The sequence below is a fragment of the Crocodylus siamensis genome, chromosome 10 (genome assembly GCF_052110815.1).
Source record: "Crocodylus siamensis isolate JL-2025a chromosome 10, ASM5211081v1, whole genome shotgun sequence".
NCBI lineage: Eukaryota > Metazoa > Chordata > Crocodylia > Crocodylidae > Crocodylus > Crocodylus siamensis.
In genome coordinates this window covers 9,821,042-9,847,189 of record NC_143404.1, presented here as the reverse complement: position 1 = coordinate 9,847,189, position 26,148 = coordinate 9,821,042, and the positions used below count along the sequence as shown (strand labels likewise).

The 26,148-nt window shown below is 40.6% G+C and overlaps 1 protein-coding gene across 4 annotated transcripts in view; it reads right to left on the bottom strand.

The window, feature by feature from the left end:
• Positions 1-4,757: 4,757 nt before the first annotated feature.
• Positions 4,758-26,148, bottom strand: part of CDKL3 (cyclin dependent kinase like 3) — a 34,360-nt gene continuing 12,969 nt past the window's right edge. For 3 of the 4 annotated variants that reach the window (XM_090064651.1, XM_090064653.1, XM_090064654.1), the window contains 7 exons: positions 25,354-25,442; positions 18,625-18,778; positions 15,331-15,653; positions 14,834-14,984; positions 13,266-13,428; positions 12,496-12,593; positions 4,758-10,605 (listed from right to left, as the gene is read on the bottom strand). In XM_090064651.1, the coding sequence (XP_089920777.1) occupies positions 10,558-10,605; positions 12,496-12,593; positions 13,266-13,428; positions 14,834-14,984; positions 15,331-15,653; positions 18,625-18,778; positions 25,354-25,442 (1,026 nt within the window). In that variant the 3' untranslated portion in view covers positions 4,758-10,557. The remainder of the gene's footprint in view (positions 10,606-12,495; positions 12,594-13,265; positions 13,429-14,833; positions 14,985-15,330; positions 15,654-18,624; positions 18,779-25,353; positions 25,443-26,148) is intronic. The other variant, XM_090064652.1, reaches the window with a different exon arrangement.

Genomic DNA, 26,148 nt, shown 5'->3' with positions numbered 1-26,148 from the left:
AGGGGGCTGGACCCGATGATCTTACAAGGTCCCTTCCGGCCCCTAACATCTATGAATCTATGAATAACCAATATTTTTAGTTTAGAAAAGTGTAACTCGTAGGTCAGGGGTGGGCAATTATTTTGGGCAGAGGACCACTTACTGAGTTTTAGCAAGCCATCAAGGGCTGCATGACAGGCAGCCCAGAGCAGATTAATATTAATTTTCTAAATTTTTTAGGGGCCCCACGGGCCAGATGGAATGGCCTGGTGCACTGCATCCAGCCCCCAGGCCGCATTTTGCCCACCCCTACTTTAGGTTGTGCTGACAACACCACTGTTACAGCCTAATGACTCTGGATAATACCTGGGGCTAATGTAAATATTGACTAGGAAATGTTATGGTCTACTGGTGGCTGGGATAAGGGAATTTTGCCTTAAAACCTCCTAAAGCAAGTCCTAACCAGTACCCAGCTCATCTTCAGTTCATGGGACTGCTTCTGAGAGAAGCTGAGCTTGTGCCTCTCCTACAGAGTTTACCTAACTTGCATTGAACTGCCAGGCAGCACTCCATATTGAGACCGGAGGGATTTCAGATAAATCCTGATATAGTTTCCATATATATACAGAGAGAGGAGGGGAAAATAGATTTTAGAGACTATTTATATTGCTGCTCAAGTACAAAGGAGCACATTGATACATTCACAGATCTTTTCCTACTGCAATAGACACTGAAGCTGTTCTTTGATCACAATTTTAGTTTTGCTCCAGTGTGTCTGACAAATGCACTACATTCTGTTTTATTACTAATAAGGAATCTCTCATTTTAAACAAAAGTCTGAATTGGATTTCAGTGTGATAAACAGATTCAGTCTGCTACATTTTACTTTTTGGACGTTATAATACTGAATTTCCCTGCCTAGCATCTTGGGTGTTATAAATAGATAGTGATGCAATTAGGATAATTATTATGGTTCTGAATGTAGTTTTCATCCTTACATAACAGGATGTTCTAACCCAAAAGCCTTATTATAAGGGTGGAGTGGAAGAACAGGCTGTAGCAACCTGAAATTATTCATGTATCACAGTTCACTTTATGCAGAATATAGACTAAATGCACCTTTTAATTTTAAGAAAAAATAGGGTGCTAGCTTAATGCCTGTGCAAGGTTAGCACGACTGGCCCAAGGCTGGCACTAAGAAATCAAGTATTGTCAAGACATTGTCTTCTTCCTGACCTGCAGAAAGCCCTGTTAGTCTGCCCAGCACATTGCCGGAGCAGAAAGTACTGGCCATGCCAAGACACTGCCCATGCAATTATAAGTTATTGTAATAAATAGACAGATGCACCATATAAAGTGAAATAATGAGGCCAGATTATTCAGAGGAAGAATGTGTGCCCTGGGAGAGTGGCAGAAGCATGTAACAGGTCCTTCCTCACTGCACACAGAAACTCACCTTGGGTTCCCTGACCTCCTCATCCTCTCAGGTCCGTTAACCGCTGGTACATCCTGCCTCAACTTTCTTCAGACCTTGAACCTGGAGAAGGAAGCGAAGCCCTAAGAGGACAGAGGAGTCAATTCTAGGAACTGAAGAAAACCCTAACTCCTTTAGTGCCCTGGATGACGTCAAACCCTTGTATCTTCCACTTCAATTACAGATAGTTGTTGTTGATTGGTTCCTTGCTGTGTCCTCCCTTCTCCATCAAAATCTATTTACTTTCAGTGTCGTTATTCCTATTCCTCTCCATTTTCTTTATTTCTACTCATTTTCATTTCTTTATAACCCTTCCTATTCCCCCCTTTCTCAGTCTGTTTTGATGGACTGGCAAGGTAAACTGTGAAGTCTCATGAACTCTGAAGACATTTCTCTGTGCCAAATGTGCATTCTTTCCTTTAGTAGTTATTCATGCAAGCAAATATACTTGACAGTAAAAACGAACCTTTACTGAACTGGTGTACAGATCCATTTATCTAGCAGTGTGTTAGCAGTGGGACTTACAGGGTTACCTGGTTTTATCAAAGGCACCCCACAGGGGCCCTAAAAATTTAGAAAATTAATATTTATCTGCCCCTGGCTACGTATCATGCAGCCCTCAATGCCTTGCCAAAACTCAGTAAGCAGCCTTTCACCTGAAATAATTGCCTGCTCCTGGTCTAACGTGTAAGAGTTGAAGCCCAGATTACAAATTCAAGAACCAAAGCTAAACTAGGGAGCCCAAATCTGCATTTGACTCCAAGTCTGTTGGACTTCCAGGTGAATTAATCTCAGTCATGGGCTCTACAAAATAAGAGCATCCTTCTAGTCCTCAGATTTCTAGCACAGACATGATTAACTAACTGATGATCATAGTTGGTGCAACGGCACACAGAATTGGTGTCTCAGCTTGCTGATATCTAGCATGATTTTTACTGTTAATCTCCTCTCTCTGTGTCTGTCCATGATGATTCATCAGAATGCTTTCTCCATGTCAGAATACAAACCAAAAAGATCAATGAAAATGATGTTTCCAAATAGGAGTGTTACTTTTACTCTCTGAGTCCGTAATTGTACAATACCAGGTGCACTGTCTGGAGGAGGAATTGGTTTCAGAGGGTTATTATTACCGTGGGCAACTAGAGCTCTCTGCTAAATTGTAGTTCCTGTAATTAGCATAGATGCATTAGGGGATGTATGAGTGAGGAGGAGATACAGGGTCCCTTACAGCAATATTTTAGCTTATTCTTCATTGCCCAATTAGCTACACAGTGTGGGAGGGACAGCTATTCACCAGCAACACACAGGAGTTTTCCTACCAACACGGGTACTTTGGTTTTAGGCCCTGGAGATCAGTGGGATGCTGCATAGAAAGTTTAGTTCCCTGACATGTGATTCCCATTTCCCATGAAAAAGGATCCAACTAAAAAGCTGACAGTGTTCTTTGGGAAGAACGGACTGACTTGGTCCAGAATCAGCCCCACTGACAGCACTTTGATGCCTGTACTGGCAATTCCTAGTCTCGGTAGAGCAGCAGTGAGGATTTAACAGCCTCTGTCTTCATTTTTAGGTTGCAATTGTGGATGTGAGTAAGGTTAAGCGCATGCATGCACACATGAATGACTGCAGAAATGCATCCTTGGAGTTGCTGTTTTGTTGCCTTTTTAAAAAGGCTTAGTTATAAACCAAATATAAATGTTGCACTGGATATGATTTTTATTGAATTCCTTTGTTTAATCTGTATGGCGGTTATTTATCAAACAGCTCGCTATTCCTAAAATAAAGTCCATGAGGATAACTCTAACCAAAATAACTATTCCTTTAAGTACTGTGCGCATCACAGCTGAGACCCGTGTTATTTGGCAATTCTATAAAGATACCAGATGCTTTATATGGAAGTGAGAAATTATTTCAGTTGAATTACTATTAAGGGAGGGAAGCGGAGAGACCACTACATTAGAAATATTTTTTGCTTTGTATCTGAACCCCAAATATGAGAGAAATATAGTGAATTGTTAAAATGGGTTTTCATTGCACAGTTTACCCCACACTGAGAAGTACAAGAGTTTGCCAGGATATGCAGGTGTTTTTCATTTTATAATATACTGGAGGCTTGATCATAACTGTAAGAAATATTTTTTCCTTAAGGAACTCTTCCAGCATTTCGCTCCTCTGCCAGGGAAAGTGGCATTGGTTACTAGCTGTTTATTTCACAGTTACCACAAGTGAGTGTTAGATGCTGACTCCACTTTTACCAGAAGTATGTTGCACACAGGCTCATGAAAGTCAGTTTTGTCGCCATTAAACATACCTTTAAGAGTCTCTTTTACTCACGACGCTTCTTTTTATTTACATTTGAAATATCAACCTACCACGATATCTAAGTTTTATTCTGTTCTTTCCAGAAAACTAAAGCACTTTCAGGTGCTAAAATTGTAAGAGAGGTAGGTTAAGGAGATGCAGGTCCCTAATGATGACCAACTACAGTTATAGCTTATTGCTATCAAAAACAAGCAGGGCTGGAAGGAATCTCCGGAGGTCATCTGGTCCAACTCCCTGCCTGAAGCAGGATCATCCCTATTCAAACAATCCCATACGATCCTTATGTAGCCTCTTACTAAAACTACATGTAGGACATCCCTGCTTCGTGCTTCCTTCTGAACTAGACATATAAGTTACATGAAGGTAGCTCTTTTTACATGTGTGTGCCTCCAAATATTATCAGTACGTCCTACCACCAGACACAGCAACAACTCTGTATGTCAATAGGGTTAAATTTAAAATAAGCTAACAGATGCCAGGATATTCAAAAGAATAGACAATGCTTCACCTTCTCAGTATTTGTGGCACTTTTCACTAAGACTTGACTGAAAAGCTCGATTTCCAGGTTTCTTGCTTTGGCAAATTTTTCCTAAAAATGTTTACCATGTATAGGAGCAGCTTTTCTCTGCCTGTACATTTCCTTTTTCATGGGTCTTTGGTTGGAAACTCTGCTTATTCCCTTAATATGGCAATCCAATTTGGCAACAGTAGAAGTTTCTGGTAATATAAATTACTCACCTGGACTTTCAAATTAATATATGATTTAGATTATTGTAACAACTTATCACCACAATGTTTCCTTATAAATATAATAGGAAAACGTATTTTATGAAAACAGTTCTGAAATGGATTTCATACCGGAGACATGGCACTTTCTTAAAAAAGAAAGAATTGGTTTCTAGCTCCCATTATTCTGCATTCCCATTAAGTGTGCATTCAACTCCCATTATTCTACATTGTCAGGAGAGAACCATGACAGGATTAAAGCGTGCAATTTGTTCTAATGTAAGAATAACAGCAGCTTTATATAAAATCTGCTAGAAAGACTTCATATGTCTTATTTACTGCTTATAGATCCCTTTGAGATGCACATCTAGAGAGCAGTTCAGACAATCTGACTGAGGAACAAATGTGATTATTATTAGAACTGGGTTTCAGAGTTCACTTCAATCCAGCCATCACAGTGATCAACTCTGTTCAATCAAAACTCACTTCTCTGTTCAAGGATCCTATTTATTTTCTTGTATTTTTAAGGAAAATACTGAAGGTGGCTGATTTACTGCCTTAAATAAACTTGGTCATTTTCTTATTAAAAAGTTGATTCCAAGTAAGCTACGTTACAGTCAAGGCAGATTGTTAAAACAAAACCAAAGACCTTTTATTGCCATTAATACTTAAAAAAGCAGGATTGTGTAAATGACTGTAGTACTCTGAGGGCTACAAGTACATAGATTCAACCCACTCAAAAAGCACCTGTTTCTAAGCTGTTTGTACCCAAAAGCTTGCAAAGAACAATTTTTCCAACTATTTAGTTGGTCTAATAAAAGATACCACTCACCCAAAGACCCTTGTCTGCCTGTGTCCTTAGACCAACACAGCTACAACCAACAACCCAGTTTCTAAGGTAGCACCCAACACAGGACAATGGGATTTCTAGGCAAGGAAGTGACTATTTTTCCACTTCACACACTCAAGGAAATCTTTTTTTTATTTTTAAGGCTACTCCAGAGCAATGGCTTCTAGTAGACTGAAACCCCATACATAACAGATGTTTGCAGGCTGGAACATAAAACATACCTGTGCATCTAAATCACTTTTGGTCTGCTTTTTATGATGCAACTGTGAATTGTGCTTATCTTTTTGTAATTAAAGAATGGAACAGATGGTGAAGACTTAAAGTGGTGCATTCACTAAATTAACTTAAAGTAGGTTTATATGTTAATTGTATATAACGGGAGTTTTGCTTCAGTGAAACAGAACTGGAAAGAGTCTCAACCTCAGGAATTGCTTACTATATGAGATGCTTCACTGTGAACAGATTCCACTATATGTCACTGAGTCAGACTCTGAATATGTGCCTAATACCGATCATACGACCAGCTTAATGGAAGAAGGGCATTTCTTCATGCCAGTATGTATCTATCACATTCCCTCATAGATCAAATTCCCTCATAGATCTGTGGCTTTTGTGTAGAATAAAGGGAAAACAATGGCACCTGACTGAATATTTTAAAAAACAAATGAGGGAGCTGTTGTAGAATCAAAACCAAGTATAAATGAACTTTTGATGCTTATAATTAAAATAATCATTACCAGTAACAAAGTTTTCTCCTAACAGCAGGGACACCTGCAGCCTTGAGATTCAAGTAGGAAGGAAGCCAGTTCGAACAGGCCAAATTCTGATACTGATGAAGTCAGTGGATATTTTTCCAGTGGTTAAGTTGGGACCAGTATCAGGCAAGTAATCTGCAAAGAATTCCCCACTGGCTAATCCATAGAGGTGGAGTAGCTGAGATCCACATGCGCTCATTCACCCCCAAACTCCTTTCCCTGCTTGCAGGCAAACACCAGACCCTCCACTTAGGTGGTTAATAATAAACAAGGGGTATAGAAACAATATTTCCTGAAGACATTTGAAAATGCTACGTGATAATTTTAGAGAACTCATTTTAAAATGCTAATTTTGAAGGGCTCAACACTGGAATGTTAAAACTTTAATCATAGAATAAACTCTCTGAAAATGTTCTTGTAAGGGGCAGGCTTGTCACAATGCCCCAAGAGGAAGCTGGGAGATGTAAACTTTCTCCAGGTTTATAGAAGCTGCTTACTGAAAGGTTACCATCTTCGACTGCTCATTTGAATTTTACAGGCCTTTTAAGTTACACCTAACTCAAATGGAGTTTCAGTTTGTACAGCTCACAGAGGAAGACACAATAGAAAGCACAGTAATATATTCCACAAATAGCAGTGGGACTGTGTTAAGTATTCCTGGATGTCAGGAAGTGCTTTTCTTTACATTAGAAACTTGTCTGCACTAAATATTTTGGGGGGACTGAATGCTTCTATTGAAAAAGCCTGGAGCAAGGTTTTGGCAAGTATTTCACAATAATGAATCTATGCCCAGCTCCAGCTATAGATGCATAATACCCATCTCCCAAGCAACTCATCCACAAGTGGCATAGCTTTGATCTGCATTTATCTGCATACAAAGGAAACTACTCCCATATGCAGTCTTTAGGATGGATGAGCTCATGAAAAATGGCACCAGAAAGCACACAAAAGACCCAGAAGTGCAAATTTATCCCTGGCATAATTTTTATCCCAGTGAAAAAAAATTACAGATTAATTTATCCCAGTGATTCGTGAGAAAAGGAATGAAAGGGCTAGCCACACCATCTGCCTTTTAATTATATTTAACTCATTGTAATATCACTATTTCATAGACATTTGGGCTGGAAGGGACCTCAGAAGATCATCGAGTCCAGCCCCCCACCCAAAGGGCAGGAAGTCAGCTGGGGTCATAGGATCCCAGCAAGATAAGCATCCAATTTGCTCTTGCATTGTGTTCTGTAGAAACAAGTGAGAGGACTGTGAATCAAACTAATCTCTGCAGACCTCAAAAAATTGTTTCAATTTTTAATAATGCTGTTTTTATCTGTCTGGTTCATGTAGAGAATCTTTTTATTAATATGTACTTTTTATTTGTTATCTGGTCCCCAAGGTTCCCAGATCAACATATAAACATGCACAAAGTTTCACAACACTGTGGTAATGCAGGAGAAGTGGGTCACAGGGAAGTGAAAATCTGCTGAACATCTCACGTACCATCTGCGGCACAAAATAGAGGCAGTAAGATTTAGTGGATAGAGCCTGCAGCTGAATCAGGCCTGACATCGTCTTACTGGCCCTGACACTACTGCTGCAGGATGTTGGGCAAATCTTTTCATCCCTCTGTGCCTTCATCTCCCTCCTTGGCCAGTTAGGCATTTCATCTGTACAACACAGAATAAATGGTGCTGATTGAAGCCTCTGTGTGCCACTAAACACAAACAAGTAACCCTGTTTTGTGCTTTTACCACTACACTGTGCTGTCCCTGCTTGTAATCCAAGGGTCCTCCTTTTCAGATAAATATTCACAAAATATAGATGTTGTTACTAAATAGAGTTTCTCATATGGCATCAGATGCACTTTAAATTAAAAAAAATAAATTAAAAAAAAAATCAGTTTATAGGATAACTAGCAGCTGTATGCCAGTGACTCACAGGAAGCTCCCAGTTCTGAATTTTGAGTGGATATTTGTATTCTGATGTAATTTTGTCTCATCACAACCTGCAGGAGCTCTGCATGAAATAGCACAAAGAACACAGTTACCCATCCCGTGGTTTCTGAGCCAACAAGCCCAAAATACTTGCATTAGAAAAATGACTATTTTGTTAGAGCTGCTATTTCATTTTTGGAACATGCTCTTCCTTTGTGAAAGTTCATAGGTTGCAGAAGATTCACATCTGAAAAATACAATTCTAGTTACCAGATCCTCAAAAAAAACAATACAGGAAAGGAAGTGTGTTCCACTGTTATTCAGAATATCAGATTTCAAGGTAATGCCTGTCTAGCATGGTGCAGTTCTTGGATTTTTAACCGCCAGATTTTGATACTGGAATCTTTTATGGTTCTGCGCTGTGCAACACCATATGTAGAGATTAACACCATAATGCTCATCCTTCTTCAGAAACAAATAGGGAAGGAAAAAGTAAAAATGTAACACCTTTCAGAATACAGCCTCTAATTTCTTGTTAAGTCTCTCTCAAAGAGATCATTATTTGTAATTCTGTGAGTTGGAACGTGCTTGTAGCTGTGACAATAAACGTAATAAGTGCTCTTGAACAGGGTGGTTACTTTTGTATTACTCACACAGTCCTTTTCTCAACCGTACATTTTTGCCTTGAGGGATGTTTCTGTCTCTGTCCATGACGTCTAACAGCATTCTTGTTATACTGGTTAGCTCTGTAGGGTGGAGGTAGGTAGAAACTATACACGCAGATACCAATAACTTAATTTCTTGAGGACAAAATTTCTTAAGACACTTGCTCACAGGTTATAGTAATTATCACGTCTTCTTATAGTCATTACCAGGTCCTGTCAAAATACTATATTTAACAGAACGGGGCAAACTGAACACTATTCCAGATGAGCCCAAACATTAACCCTCTGTGGGAAAGCTGTTTTCAACTAATGCCTATTACATAGTGCTTTTCCTCACTAGGTTTCAGCTGGCTTTGCAGAGGTTTGTTTGTCATTTCAAGGTGGGGAATCAGATCTGAAATGGCAAAGTGAATTGGTCAAGATCATCCAACAGGCCAATAGCAGGGCCAGGCATCAAACTTGGATAGCCTGTCTAGTACAGCCACAGTAACTAGAAAACCTTTGATTTCTTGTTCTTAGAGCATGCACTAATTCCTGTGAAAGACCATGTTTTGGAGCCTCATAGCTGCCATTTTTCCCTCTGAAGATCTTCAAAGTATGTTGTGCTGATGTCAGTGATATAATGATGCAGCCAGGCACCCAAGGCACAGGGGCTGTGGTGACTTAGCATTTGCCACCAGCACAGTGACACAGCTGTCAGCTTTTCTGTCGTCTCTCTCCCCACCAAGTCAGTGCCCAGAGTGGTTGCCTGGTCGCCCCACCCTAGTTATACCACTAGCTGATGCTCCCCTACTCTTCTCTAGTGGTGTTGGGTATCGTAAATCTACTGCTTTGGTCCCCTTTTCTAAGACAGTCTCTTCTAGATTTGGCAGCAACTACCACCCCAATCACTATACATTCTATTCCCCAAAATGCATTTTGGGGCCTGGACAGGCAGTGCCCTGGGAAAGGTCTTGCATCTAAATAATCCAAATCCAAAACTCAGCACAGTCTCTGGCTCCTGCCCTTCCTATGCAAGCCCTGCATATGGAAACGTCAGGGTTCAATGCTGGAGGGCAGTGGATCATACTGCACACACAAGATAGGAATTCCAAAGATGCTGGCTACACCTTAGTAATGTCACTACACATCTGCCTAAAATAAATCTGCTTTGGGCAACAGACTGTAAAATTTATCTGCACTTGTGTAAAGATGTATACCAAAGCTGAGATAACCCACAAAAGCATCTGTTTCTTACTGCTGTGAGTATCAAGCACATTCTCTGCACTTAAATTTGCCAAGACCTCACAACAGTTAGAGTCTCACTGCTGCTTAACAGACTTACAGCAAGTCACAAGGTAATACTATGAGGTTGAATGGGCCTTGATGCATTTACATTTTTGTTTAATAGATTAAAGGCAAACAATACTCATTAACCCAATTTTGACTGTTTCCTCAAAATCTACTTTTTAAAAATATTGCTGCTTGTCAATTTTCAGCAGTCATTATATTAAATAGCCATATAATCATATAGACACTTTTAATAAACATCCCATACATAACCAAAGTTGACTGTACTTTCCTTGTTTGGTTTCTTTTCACTAAATATTTTATTGCCAAGTTTTCTTTTTTACTTGTCTCCTATGCAGTATAAAGACAAAAGGAAAATTAGGGACCTTATAAGATGGTTTCATCTCCCAACACATACTGGAGGAAGGGCATCCCAGAAAGCATTTGCTGGTTCAGTATTTACAGATTTTAGATGGTGAAGCTACTGATTTGCATTGACAGTATAAGGAAGTCTGATGTCCTCCTGTTTATTGTAGTCTTAACAGTTTGGGAAAAAGACAAAAGCAAGGAATAAAAGGTAATCCTGTATTCAGCCAGGTAGTGATGATCTAACAGCTTTCCTAGTGGCTCCAGTGACCTGGAAAATACAAATTAAAGTTGGTTAATGGGAGACTTTGAAATGCATAATAAGAAATAAGAAGTAGGGCAGCAAGAACCAGGATGTGATTCCTAATTCCTGTAATATCCAGAGCTGTTTCATAAAAGGATTCCAGCTCTCAGCTTCATGCTCTCCTCCAATCTAGACGGCTGAGTTCTACCCGTCTTACCAAATCAGCTGCACAAATGAAATTTTGAAATATTTGTAGGCATCTGGCAATACAACAGCTTATTATAAGGAATCTAAGGGTCAACAGATAATCCTAAACAGTACCATGCTGAGGTGAATAGAGCAGGCCCCATGTACACAAATTTCCCATCAGCTTCAAATTAAGGATGTGGGGGTGGCCGTATAATTTCTTTCTGCTATTTATTTTTCCTGCTCCCGCTTCCTTCCGCCCCCTTCACATGCAATTTACATTCAGTTTGCACACCCACCAAATGCCAAATTGATTCAAATTGCCCAGCACCTCTTGCACCCACTTGTACATGATGTGAAATTTGTTTACATGCTGCTGAAGATGACCACAGTAACAAAAGCAGGACTGGCAAAGGAAATAACAGCAGCTCTTTTTAGGCTATTATCATCTGTTCGTCTTGCCTCTGTCTCTTGAAGTAGACTTTGCACAGATGCATACTACTGTTGTCAAACCTGCAGTATCACGCAAATTCCTCAGACATATATAGACTGATTCCATTAATCCATGGGTTAAGTCCATTCAGATATGCATATAGCAGAAACAAAGTTAAAATACTATCAGGATTCTAATGTTTCTTTTATATACCGAAAGACTACATTCATTTTATGAACTATTAGTTTGACACCTATTTGACTAAAGTGAAGGTTTATAATAAATGTTTCAAAACGTTAGCAGTGTATGAACTGAGCCAGACTTATTATTCTTTCTAAGAATTACACACCTAAAGAAATATTTATTAAAAATGCTTTCTTGTCTGGAAGCATATATATCAGTTGCAGCTTAGGGTGAACATTATGGTACACTACAATATAAAGGTAATAGACAGGCTACTAATGATAGCATTCCCTGCAGATACTGTAACAGTACTGCTGAAACTAGTACTTGGTTGTACTCTATGTAGTTGCAGGAAAAATAACCTCTCTGTCTTTTTAACATTAGTCTTATTTCATTAAAAGTTTCCTAGCCCTTTTCCGTTAGGGAACATATGTTGTCATGTAACAGCATCCTGTAGAAACCTGCTGATTTTCCCTTAAAATAATTTATCAATGCTATGACCAACATATTATAAAAACCTCCAGGGAAGAATATATGTACACTTATGAAATGTGTAAAATGATAGTATTGTATGAAAGGTTCATAGAAAAGCAGATATTTACTGTACAATGGTTTTGCTGTCTCTCAAAACACATGCTGATAGACTGCTTATTCTAAATTTGGCAGATTGGTTTTATTTTCATTTCATATATTTCCTGTATTCTAAAAATGAAACTGAAATTAGCGGACTGGCTACAGATTCTTTGTCCAGCTACCTTCATATGAACACAACTTCCCTGCACAAAGTGCTAAGAGTTTTTGCAAGGCAGTGTGATCTGCTACAAGATATACCGTGTCAGGTTTAAAGCTGATGCTTTTAACCATTATCAAAAACTTTCTCCACTAGCATGAATTGAATAGCTACAGAGACTGCACCCAGCTTGAAGGCCGCCAGGTGAACAGTGACATTATATGCAATATATTGTTTTCAATGAGATCTTGATTTTAGTTTATATCCAGTTGCAACTACAGTGACTGATGGAAAAGAAAAAGAAAGGAATTGTCCTCATACTTGTGCAGTGAGTCAAGAGCCCTGCCTGCCTGACCTCCTAACTAAGTAAACAATATTAATTTACCTCTTGCTTTTCTGGATTCTGATCCACATTTAGTAAAGATGGTATTTTAGATACTTCAGATTTTCTTGATTCCTTCTTCCACACTTTTACCTGTTTAACTTTTACAGACAGATACCTAATCATTTCCAGGCTTCATATTTTTAACTTCCCATGTGCTCCTTCACTTTCTTCTGTGCTTAATTCAATTACTTTGCAAACAACGATGAACCCAAAAACAAAGTCATACTGAAGATTCAGTGTGATAATAAAAGGGAGGCAGCATGCCAAAGAATGTTATGCTGCTGGACTGAATATGAACATTTTAATTCAGGTTCTGACTGATTTAATTAAACCTAGATGCAAGACCTGTTGCCAAGGCTTTGCATTTGACTACACACCTGCTTGCTACTGGTCAAGCCAGTCTCTAGAAAACATGGTAAAACCACTAAGGCAGGCTCAATTGTCTGGCATCTCACACACCCAGAAATACAAAGAAAATGAAATGACTGCTCACAAAAAAAATCCAAACTATTTTTAGGCTTGTTTAGTATGTCATAAACACATTATCATTTTAAATGGCTATTCTAATTTTGATCCAAAATTTTGGGATTTGAGGAATATTACTACAATCTAAAGATCACATCAGTGCACAATCTTATGAGGTGCATTTTTTCTCAGCATTTTCTACCTAAATTACATACTGGTATTTAGTTGTCAGTTAACTAACTCGTATCTGCAGCTAGTACTTGTTGCAGATTTACAAAATAAAAAAAACAGTCATTGTGTCATACCTTCCATTCCTTTGAGATCCTTTTGTTGTGGTGTTATTGGCAGCTCTGGGAAGTGAACATCTGTTTTCTCAGATTTAGAAATATTACGTTTCTTTCGGTGTGTGTTGACTATTGTATCAGTCTGAGAAGCTAGATCATATAGCGTGACTTTTTCTATTGGAGTCTAAATAGAAAAACCACAAGATGCCCAAGGATAGATGTAGCATGGCCATTACTTACCATTATCTTACGATTTTCAAGAGGTTAGTGCCAGCTAAACAGGCCAAAATAAATTAAAACGTCAAAGTCCAAATTCAATAACATTCTAAAAAGATCTTCACATGCTACACACATGGTAGCTGCCGCGTAGAGGGGGCACACGGGGGCATATGCCCCCCCTAAAATTGGCTGCCACTGATGCCCGTGTCATCATCTGTGGGCAGTTGCTACCTGCCACCCCCTGCTGGCCACTGACGCACCCCCACTGCCAACACTACTGCCAAACAACTGCGGGCAGTTGCTGTGCCCCCCCAGCCTCAGGAGGCATGCGTGGGTTCATGACACACAGTACCAGCTATGAATTATGTAATGTTCATCTTTCAAAAAAGATCTAGCGTACTGTGTCTCTTGCTTCTCTGCAAACAGTGGTATTAAAAAACAACAGCGCTAGTCACCTTGTACTGTTTCACCAACTTATGACTTAAAGATGAAGGAAAGACTCAAGAATGCACTTTTCATGCCAAAAAGTGGAGCTGTCAGAATTAAGTTCTTTTATACTAATTAGAGAAAGCTTATTATAGAGAAAACAATACTAGTGAAAGAGATGGAAGTATATAACTCTTTCATAAAAATTGGGTAAAATCTTAGCTCCCTTGAAGTCAAGAGCAAAACACCCATTAATGTTAATATATTCATGACTTCACCCACTATCCAGTTTCTTTGCCTTGTTGTGTAGAGTCATCCCAACACCTGGGAGGTCTCCAGAAACCACCTGGCTTGTCCTTAAATAAGTCGTCATTGTAATATTTTAATGACGTTACAGCATGTGGACAGTAGGGATGTGAAAGGTTAAATAATTAATTGTTTAACTGATAAGGCCAGTGATGGCAAGTTAGTTTACCAGTTATTGTTAGTGCAGGGCAGGGCAGAGCCTGGCAGGGAAGGGGTGGGGTGGGGTTGTGGCAGGAAGCCATGCAATATCTGTGGCAGGGCAGGGGGCAGGCAGAGACTGGTACCCATAGCCTGAGGTTAAAGAGGAAAATAGCAGGGGGCCTAACAACTCAATTTAGCAATTAGCTGCTGTTCAAAGGTATTCCCTCCCTCCCAGCCAGGGGCTTCATGTGGGCTGTGTGGTCTGGCTGGGCTTGCCACCACCTCCTCCCCCTGCTGCCCAAGGGCCCGGGGAACGGCTCCTAGCAGCAGCTGTGTCCGAGCTACTGTTTTATCGGTTAACTGTTTAACCAATATAATTATAGAAGGTTTTTTTAAAAACAATATTTACATCCCTAATCAAAAGGAAAAGAAGAGAAATAGATGAGGGCATGAAATCGAGAAAGTCTATGTTTAAATGTTTGGGTCTGTAAACATACTTGAGTCACAGGTCCATCATCCTGCCTGGTGTTTGGACCAGTCTGTCCCATTGGCTGCCAAGGGCTCCTCCTTTTCTTTGCTTTTTCAGGAAGCCTATTCAAATCAGTAGTTTTATATACAAAATAATTCGTCAGTCCAGTGCTGAATGTCCTGATTATATAAACAATGCATTTGAAATTAGTTGGTGGCAGTATGTGTTTGGAATCAGAGCATAGATAGTGTTTATCCCAGTGTTTTGTAAGCTGCCATATAATACTAATAAAGAATACATTTCAGATGCAAAATGTCTCACCAACATTAACTAACTTGTGATAATGATATAAAAAAAAAAAAAAAATATTACCCCTAGTTCACAAATGAGTCACATCTGTCCTGTCTATCTAGCCCTAGGAAGGCAACACATTAATGAACCAATTATTCATTTCACTAGGTGAACCCAGATTCATTTCAGTGCCAACTGTCTCATTTAGCCCTACCACACCAAAAAACCACTAACCTTGTATTGGAATGGGGGACGTGTGAACTGAAGTTTGCAGCAATGAGGTTCCCACATACTGGATTGATGGGAGGCATTGTTGTACAAAGCACCACAGGTGAAGGATCTTCCTTCATGATGCTAGGATCATGACTAGCTGTTGCATCAGCAATCATAGGTTTACTCTCTTGAGGGAAACTCAGAGGAACCTGTGAGGAATTGGTCCACTGAGTCCTTGCATCCTCTTGATCAGTCTTTTTCATCTCTGGAATCTCCTGTTTCCTTCCTTTCACCTTAGCACCCTTTACCTTTACACCCTTGGGTTTTTTGTCCTTTTCAGTATCCTGGAAGAGATACTACATCAAAACACACAGACACTTTGACAGAACTTGTTGCTAATTTTAAACTGGTTTTTATCATGCAAGGTGCTGAATCTCCTCTACTCCCACTGAATTCAGTAAGAGCTGGGTTCTTAGTGCGTTGCAAAACTGGATGCTATCACTGTTTTTACTTTGGAAGCTCTAAGTCCTTTCATGCCATCAAAGAAGCATTTTTAGAATTGCAAGTTCAGTTTTCGCTCAATCCTAACATCAAAGATGACATCAAATGTACAGAGGTGGCAAAATTACTTTTAACAATAATAAATGAGCATATCACTCTACCAGTTCCACTTCAAGAAGGTACCTTTTGTCATTTAATAAGTTGAAAACTTCTTTGTAAAAGTGTCAATAAAAGGACCAGGTAATATGCCAATTGTATCTGAGTAACCATTTACCTACAGCTGAAAATTAAGAAAAATAAACCAATAACCTTAAAATTAATAGCTAATGAAAAAAAAATTCTCTTTCTCCCAGGCCTCTTTCCCCAGGGCTAAGGTTTCCCTGCTGATGGTGATTGGCCAGAGCAGATAGGATTCAGGGTCTCAGCATGGTACAAAAGGCAAGTGACATTTCCCCCATCTCTCAAATTAAGGTCTAGCAAGCTTCTAGAGTGGCATTTGTCTCCTATGCTTCCCTTAGTTTCGCTCCTGCTACATGACTGTTAAAGAACTAGAGTCCTAGGGTTGACTAGAGGATGGAAGCCAAATGAAACAAGCACGCACACAGGCCAAACAGCCACTTCCACATATAAACAGAAACGGCCTTTCCCCCTTGAAAATCTATGGCTTTATGCTTGCTCTGCTCACTAGCCAATTTCCTGTTTCCCACGGTGCGTCTCAAGTAGTATCATGGCTCTGGAGTGGGAAGCATACTGCCACTGTCACCAGAGGGAAGAAAAGAGCAGGAGATGCTCAGCAGAAAAAGACTGACCCCCACCCACTGTGTGCAAGTGTCAGAACAGTTGCAAGTATCTGGCTGGTTAGAGGCTTCCTTCCTGCTGCCGTCACGCTTGTGTCCTTGGCTTCCCATCCACACACTCAGCCCTAGCACTGTTGCCCTTTCTATCTACCTTCGCTAGACCCTAGAGAGGGGAAGGAGAGGGGAAAATATCACTTACCTGCTACAGAATCCAAAAACTTAGTAGCCCATCAGCTTCCAGCCAAAATGCCATCAGCAGAACAACCCCAGTGCAAGCTTTCAATTCAAGTAGCAAGTGACATCCTGGGAAAGACAGAAACCAGCTACATCAGACTGCTGCTTTCAGTAGCGTATCTGGGGTGACTGGGGCACCAGACCCAAGTTCTTACCTAGTGGGGGGGAGCATAAAAATAGCAGCCACTACAGCTCCTCTGCTGGCTGTGACTGTTGCCTTGTGCTTTGCTATCCAGGGCTCAAAACCGCCCAATTTACCTCTGGCTGATTGGAACACATTCCTCAAACTCCTGCTGGAGTCAGGTATTAAAAAACCTTTTTTTTATTCAAATCACGCATAGGGAAAGAAAATCTTAAAACTACACTTCGAAGGCACAGCTACGATTACTGTATGCACAAGCAATTAGAGAACAAAATTCTCTGGCTTTTCATTTGACTTATTTTAAGTATTTGACAGCCCGGGTACATGGTTTACTTTTGACTGTCAGTCAATCTCTTGTTAAGTTTGAATATGTCTTTTGCCTAGCAACAGAAAAGAGAAAAACATTTTTGCAAATACGTAATTTTGTTTAAAAATGACATTTAACAGTAGATCTAGAAGTAGGGTCAGCACCTAAAAGCACTTTTCATTCAACTGGATTTCCAGTTGATGGTAGTCCTTCAGGGTAGTGCAGTTTCTGGAATATTGCGTTTTCCTACTTTTCTAATATGGGGACTACTTTAGAACAAAAATAGCTTCCCATGCACCATCGTCCTTCCTCCCAGCATCTCGCTGCTTGGTTTTCATACTGTTCTAGAGATTCATTAGCTTGTCCATACATTCCCATTGTTTCCACTTATATATATTTAAAAATATTACTACATATCATGGATTACTCAACTAATAAAGAAGTCCTCAAACTTTCCCTTCAGGGAGGCGTCTGTGTTTTCATCTGTTTTTTTTGGAAAGTGTCTGGCATATTTTTGGTACCACCGTAATATGGATAATAACTTGAAAATCAAGAAAGCTTGCAGGCTCTCTCATTTGAGGAACACTTTACTAGTGTTGTAAACCACTGGTGGTGCTCTTCAGAAACAACCCTAAAAAATACAACTGGAAATAGTTATGGAATAGCTAGCAGGAAGACAAGAAAATATCCAAATGAAGTCACGCACACATGCCTTAGAAAGTCTTTGAAGCTTGATCCTTTCAACTTTTTTCATGGTATTTACACTAACTACATCCAGCTTTCAGTTCAACAGAGTATTTAAGCATATGCTTAAGAGAGTGGCTCTCAACCTTTTTAGACTTGGGCACCCCTTGTTTGATTTGACACACCTGATTTCAAAAATCAATTTATTTATTATGGTCCAAGGGGCCAGGCAGTGACTAGGCAGGGAGGAGCCTGAGCCTGCATTTATTTTATCCCTTCAAGCCTCCTTATCTCCTCATACCTCATCCTGGTTGAGAATCACTGGCTTAAGTCCATCTTATTCAGCAAACTACTTTGTACTCATTCAAGTTAATGAGATATAATGCAGGCTTAAAGTTTAACTTGTATTTAACTGTTTACTGAACAGGGGTGGATGGCTGAATCAGTCTTAAATATATCAAAGGCATAATAATGGATTAACAGTTCTGTTTTCTTCTGAAAATATTTGTCTCTTAAAATTAACAAGTCAAAACAATTCTTACTATAACTTTACCTATTTGCTTGAAGATATATTCCTAGTTTGTTACCTCCATAATTATACAATTCAAGATGACAACATTAACAAATATTTTAAGAAAAATAAGTCTCACCTTCACAACCACTGGACCATTCTCCATGAAATGAACATGAACTGTTCTCTTTTCATCTTTTATCAGTTCAGTCTCTTTATTATTCTCTCTGAGTTTTGATGGAGAATTTAATTTGACTTCTTGTAATAATTTCGCTTTCAGTTCTGGTAAGAATCTGATAACAAAAAATGAGACAGTCTTCTAATTTACATTATAAAGATTGCTTTCTCTTTACATTTTATGTCCAATACCTAATTAAACCTATTATTTAACAAGTTCACCTGCTAAATATCCCACAAGGAGATCTATGTATGATGCAACTAGACTTGGAAAAAACATCGGTATTAGTAAAAGGACATCCTAATCAAATTTTAACTTTTGTTCTGAAGACAAATATTTTAAAATATTATTTGCTTATGTGTATATTATGTTCCTAATAGAAAAGTATACAGTAGTTCATATTACAAAATGTACTTAGTTTGGACGCTTACATTTTGGCATTGACAAATACTCACTATTTCATTTATTGCGTTCAACAGATCAAGGAAGATTCTTAGCATAACACATTAATAAAATCCCTTTGAAGTCTGATATGGTCTGACTGATACAGGGAAGTCAGCTTTGCAGTGTTTGTTATATGTCTTAAGCATTTAACCAAAAAAGAACTGGACACCAACATAATTAAGCTTAAAAAAAGGACATTTCATATAGATCTAGTCCATATGCAACTGTTTTGCATCAGGTCTATTTCTATCCACTGAACTAATTAGCACTTGGTTAGACTTCAAGCTGTAAAATATAGTGTTACTCTTAACCATTAATTCAACTTCTATAGTTTGTTTTTTGGCCAGTAGAAATTAGCTTTGAAGAATGTGGCTAAGGCTAGACCTCTTCAGCACTACAAACATAGACAAAAAATAAGTGGTTTAAATTACTGAACACATTTGCCCTAAAGGGCCAGATATCTGAATGGAAGTTTATCTGCAAAAGTCCTTTGCATCCAAAATCCCCTGTGCAAAAAAGTGAACAGAACATACTCATGGACATGTATACATATAATTACAGCTTTTAAGCATGCAGCTGATTTTCTGAGGTTGTAAAGGGACATACCATTATCGTCTGAATTAAAATGCTGCCTTTTAATCTATGAATCCCTTTGTGGTTTCTAATATTCTCCATAGGCCTGATTCAACACTTCCTGAAGTTCACAGACAAAACGGGATTTAGTTTAGATGCAAAAGCTAGTTAACTAAATTCAGGAGATCATAGCATAGTGAAAAGGTTTTAGAATGATAGCAATATTGACAAACAGTAAATTAGGAATTAAAAAGTGATCACAGAAGACTGCTAATAAAATCATACATCACCCTACAACTTCATGTCCTCTACATATACAAAAAATAAACTACATTTCAAAAATGTTGGACACACTTTTTAAAATGTTCCTGGAACACATTTTTATATTCGGTCACCTGTAAAAGTAAATGTGTTATTTACCATAAATTCACCTGTACAGGGTCTGGAAAGAGCCAAAAAAACCTTAATACGTTCTAAAATAGTTCTTTTAATCTGTGAAAGTTTCATGATCTTAAGGCAGTGATTCTCAGCCAGGGTACCTGGGCATCCTGGGGTGCTGTAATCTCAGGAAGTGTGAGGAGTTAAGCAGATAGGGGCAAACTCAGGCTCTCCCTGCCTCCCACTGTCTGGACCCTCTTCAAGGAGATAAGCACTGTAATAAATAAATTAGTTTTGAAATGGGTTGCTGCTCAATTCACAGAAGTCATGGAGGGGTGCCTTGAGTCTATAAAGATTGAGAACCACTGTCTTAAGATCCAAGGGCACTTAGCATGTGTTGAAGCAGAGCTCTGTCACGTGTGTAATTTGCACGAATTGGACCAGGCTCGATCAATTGAGTCTGCTGGAGCGTGCAAATTAGCATGCACCAGCAGCCTCCGCATCGCATATATTCAGTGTCCCTGCATTTCAAAATGGCAGTGGGGGCACTTTCACTATAGCTTGTTGAACGAGCTTTAGTTAAAGCACTCCCACCTCCATTTTTAAGTGCAGGACACTGAATACGCCTGATGGTACAGGCGCTTTAATTAAAGTGTTCCCCTCCCCCCACCCTGGAGCATAAGTATAGGCTGCCTAATACTTTATAGTTAACTGAGGACAGAAGTATGAGTTTCATGACAAAGATGGGAATTTCCCCTTCCCAGAGCCATAATTTTGTTTCTAGTCCTGAAGACATTTAAGTGCAAACTTCAGTGACTAACTGTGACTGTTTAACTGGATGTGCTTAACACTCTATTTCTACTCCTCTTTATATATTTTTAAAAAATACAGAATTAAATGCAAAAACCTATTGATGTGATATTAAGGCTTAATCAGTAAATCATTATAAGAATTTCAAGAAATGCAAAATTTAAGATTTCAAAGGTTATCGTAACTTAGTCATTTTGCATATTTACTGTAATACAAAGCCTACATTAAAAAACTATTATATAGGCTGCAAAATCAAGGACTTGAAAGTTAGGACATACCAGAGTTATCACTGTCCATGCAACCATAACTCACCTTCTAGCATGAGTGTACGTGTATGATACATAGGTCCGATACCAGATCAGTACCAATATAAACAAAACTGGCTGTATCTGATATCAGCCTGATGAGGTGGATAATTTGGCTGATAAATGCTCGTGCCATGCATAGCACTCAGGCAGCAAGGAGCACAACATGCAGTGCGGAGAGCTGTCTCCAGTTGGTGAGTCTGGTGTTGTGGAAGGGTGTGGGGGGATGCAGATCAACACCCCCCCCCGCCCTGTGGTGGGGGAGGGAGCAGGGGCAGGGCCAAATGCTGCTGGGGTGGGGCAGAGCTGTGGTTTGTGATGGGGAGAGGTGGCTCCTGCCATTGCTTGCGCCCTGGGAGGGCACCGGGGGGGTGCCCCCCAGATCTGCACAGAGTGGGGCAGGTTGCAGCTGGGGCTGCATGGGGCTCTTCTTGGCGGGGGCCAGAGGCACTGGGAGGATGCTGCATCCACCCCAAACTTTGTTGCCGCCAGCTGGACTCGATGATCTCCCGAGGTCCCTTCCAGCCCTAATGTCTATGAAAGTATGTGCGTGTATATATCTCATCTTTTATTAAATGCCAACATACTATTTTATCTATAGTGGTGGTGCTTGAACTCCGGCCAACCAGATCGAGCCTGCAGAGCTGTGTTATTCAGCCCAGGGGTCTCCCCACAGGCTAGAAATTTGGCGGTGGGGAAGCAGTGCCAGCATTAATTGCTGTTCCACTCCTGCTAAATTTCTGGAGCCAGAGGGAGCCCTGTGGGCCAGATCCCAGGACCTGGAGTGCTAGGTTTTGCTGGTGCATGGTGGGACTGGCACACAGGGTCATCTCATGGCCATATCTGGCATACCAGGTTGGGCTGGCAAGCAGGGTCAAGCTGGTATGCGAGGTCAGGTTGTGTGAGATATTGGGCCAGAGCAGCCAGATCCAGCGTGCTGGGTTGCACCCATGAACTGACCCCATCTGTGTGATCTGACCCACAGACCAGCCCTACAGCACTCATCTTGTCTGGAGACTGGTCCTGCAACAATCATTCAGCCCACAGGGCTGAACGTTTGAGCACCACTGGTCTACAATGACTTTTGCTGCATTCATCCTTAAATCAATATTTTGTTTTAGCCTCATTGTCCAGTGCACACCATACAAACCCTATGGTGCACTCTAAGCAAGCCCTGTTCTGAGGACAGAATTATTATTTCTTTTTGGTCTTCTATACAGATAGGGAAGTGAGACAGTGGCCGCGTCTACACATGTGCTTTACTGTGGAGTAGACTACAGTAATTCGCTGCAGAGTAAAGAATCACCATCTACACACACAACGGTATTAGGCCACAGTAAACTAATTTACGCTGCAGTAAGACAGTACTATCTTATGCTGGGGTAATTTACTGTGATTAAATGCACATGTAGATGCTGACCATGAGCGCAAATTACACCCAGTTAATACAGCCAGCTGTGGGCCAGACTCCTACATGCCACCTAGTCACACAACTCTACACTTCTGGCACCATCGTGCCCCAGTTTAGCACCTCTGCTACTCTATACCACCACCTGGAGCCTGGGGCTGAACGGCTCTGGCGTAAACCGCTCTGCTCCAGCTCAAATTAATGCCAAGCCAGGTGTGTGTGTAGAAACTGCACCCAGGAGTAGTTTACTTTGGCTCCAACTGCCCTGGAGTTTATTGCTTCATATTAAATGCATGTGTAGACACACCCAGTAGGATTAAAGTAAGCGCACTAATTCTAGGGGCTCAATTTGACACACCTAGGACTATTTCTCAGAATATTTAGCAATGCATAGCAGGCTATATGTTCAGTTGACATCTCTTATTGTGCAGCACTGAAGGTCAGCATTTCCACACATCAAGTCTTGAGCGGGCAGAAAATAAGGAACACACAATTACTGGTCACCTTGAAAACTTGTGTTAAGTGATTTGTCTAGCATCCCACAGAACTGTAATAGAGGCAGAGATAGTATTCAGTTCTTTTTCTACAACAGTTGCTTTGTATAACAGAAATTCTTCCATTTATTTTGCTCTTTTAATGTTTTAGTTATATTCATGCTTTACTAGTAATAAAAAAGAACTAAGAACGAGATTACCTGATATATTTTCATTTTAAAGAAGGCTGAGAGATAATTAATTCCAACTCATATAAAGGTTACTAGCCAATTGCCCATCGAGAATGATGAAGAGGGTGGGCGGGTGGGGAGGGAGCACCGTTACCCAATGCCCCGTGCTGCCACCGCTCTGCCTCTGGCCCTGTTGGGTGGGGGGGGGCACCAGAGTGGGGTAGGGGAGCAGAGTGAGGCCAGCATTGCACCGCCAGCAGCCTGTGCTGCCACACCTTGCACAGCTGCACCCCGCTCCATCCCCTCCATTATGGTGGCCTGCCATCCCAGGCTGTCCCCCTCTGCCTCCCTGGAGGCAGTGCTGGCCCTGCCCCCCCGCTGCAACCCTGCTCTTTGGAGGCAGAGGTGGGTGGCAGGGATGGCGCCACCATGACAGCGGGGACTGAGGGGCCGAGGCGGGGGTCCGGCCCCTCAGTCCCTGCTGTCATGGTGGTGCTTCTGTCTGTGCAGAGCACTCTGATGGGTTGTTTCAGTAAGCACTGTGATTGACTGCTGAAACAACCCATCAGAGTGCAAATAAAGTGTTACAGACAGATAGACAGACTAAGCTTTTAATAATACCAGAATTAGATATTCCACTTTCTGTGAACTCTACATTATGGAAAGTCCCTTGTCTTTGAGACAAAGGGCCCAATACTCACCTATTATAAAAGTTAAAGGCAGAATTACACAATTTATACCACCTGAGGATCCAGCTCAATGCAACTGGAACCTGCTCAGTCTCTAAAGCCATCCTTTTATCAAAGCAATTTGGCAAGATATAATACCTAAGGCTGTGTACAAGTGTTCTTTCCTAGCAATGGAAAATTTCCACTGTTAGAAACTATTTCAAATGAGAGACCAGTACAAGTATTCAGCTTGCAACCACCCCATCTCCCCTGCTCCTTGTGCCTTCCCAAGAATGGGGTGATCCCAGTCTAGGGAAGGTGAGGGCTATGCCAGTCCTCCCATTTCTGGGAAGAATGGAGCAGAAAGACAAAGTACCCTGCCAGGGGTGACACATAGGGGTGCATGTGGGTGTATGTGCAATTCCCCAAGTGTGGCGGTGCACCCCCTGCAAAAAGACACCGCCAACACTGTTGGTAGCCCCTGTCGGTGGTTGCTGCTCACCACCCCACCACTGACATCACCGGCAGCTTCTGCAGGAGCTCCCGCTTACTGCGCTCCCCCCAGTCACCAGGGGCATGCATTGTTCATGTCCCCTGCCCACTTCTCAGACTGGGGACTCTGGTGTAAGCAGCAGGAAGGGACTTGTGGCACCACTCTTTCTGCTTGGCTTGTGGTGCCAGGGAGCTGAGTGGCTTGAGCAGCGTGGCAAAGCCCTCTGCCTGCTTCTCCCCATGGATCCTGGGGCACGAGGAATCAGCAGGGAGCATCTGTTCCTTCCCTCCCCCTCTGGTCTATGGGATGAGTCGGAGTAGCTGTCTCCAGACCAGAGTGACCCTGGTTTCTGGAAGGCACAGGGAGCCTTTCCCTAAAGCTCCACTCCTCCTGGTCCCCAGGAGGACTTAAGGCATGGGAAAGTGTACAAGCATTCATCCTCCCAGGAGGAACTCTCCTGGGAGTGACTTCTAACAGGTTGGAGCAGGGTTATTTTTTCCCCCTCAAAACCTCCATTTTTGCTCCAGGAGAAATAACATGAATGCTATGCATAGCCTATGATTTCATAGCTGACATTGATTAGTTTTCATATAAGCCTCCTGTTCCTCTTTGGGGATAGTGCCATAAGGTTCACATTCCTGTAACTGGTTTGGCACCGATAGCTAGAACAGTTATAATTGCATCTTGTACTACCTGGGCAGAGTGGCGCCAACTTGCACAAATACTTAATGAAACAGGAATTTCTACATCTAAGTATGCTGGATTCTTTAGACCATCAAGAAAAGAAAAAATGACTGAAAGGTCCTAAAGCTTCACAAGATCACATCTTTCTAAAATAATAACCTTGTAGATTGTTATATCATGTATTTCTCTACTTACTTTAGCTTCTTCAAAGATGTCTAAGTATCTGAGACTTTTCATATTTTAATGACCAAAAACATACTTACTTTTCAATAAATCCATCTCTAGTAAAATAGTCATGCTGCAGCAGATCTGTTGATGAGATCCTATCAGCAGGATCTATTTGTAAGCATGCCTATAAAATGATAGATATTTTAGAAGATTGTTAAAATAACGTGTAGCATGCTACCATGTAAACTATGGTGTGTATTAATGTCTATCATAATAATACAATGCTAGTTTGCAATTCACTGATGCTCAGAGATTGCTAACGTATTTATATGTACATCATGTCACTTGTATCAATAGATACCCCTTTTAAGTGAAAAGAATCTCATTAGACTCAAAAGAATCTTCTAGGAATAGTGCCACTCACAGCATTTATAATATAATTTCTAGTGTCTTGGTTCCCTTCCACTGCCATACAATCCAGTTCTAGTTATTTTTCTCTTTTATGCTTCTTGTTTGGGGACAATGGCATCTATACTATAGGCATCTATAGTTACATATCTATAGTTACAGCCAAATTCTGCTCAGTGTAGTTGAGTAGAAGAGTCCAAATGATTCTGTCTGCATGATCCAAGGAACAGTCCAGGGTCCAAGGGCTTGCTTAAGTTATACTGGCTGGTATGGTCTCCTTGGGACTTTACTGGCTGAGGTTTTCAATATTTTATTTTCCATACCTCCTAGATACAGGGTAAAAGAAAAGGATATATCATAGAACAGACCAGAATTTTCTTATAGTAGGAGGCTCCTCTGCTGCCTCTTTGGAGAAATCTTGCTGCAACTTTTCACTGCCAAAACTGCCCAAGTGATCAAAAATCTGACCCAGACATAGCTTA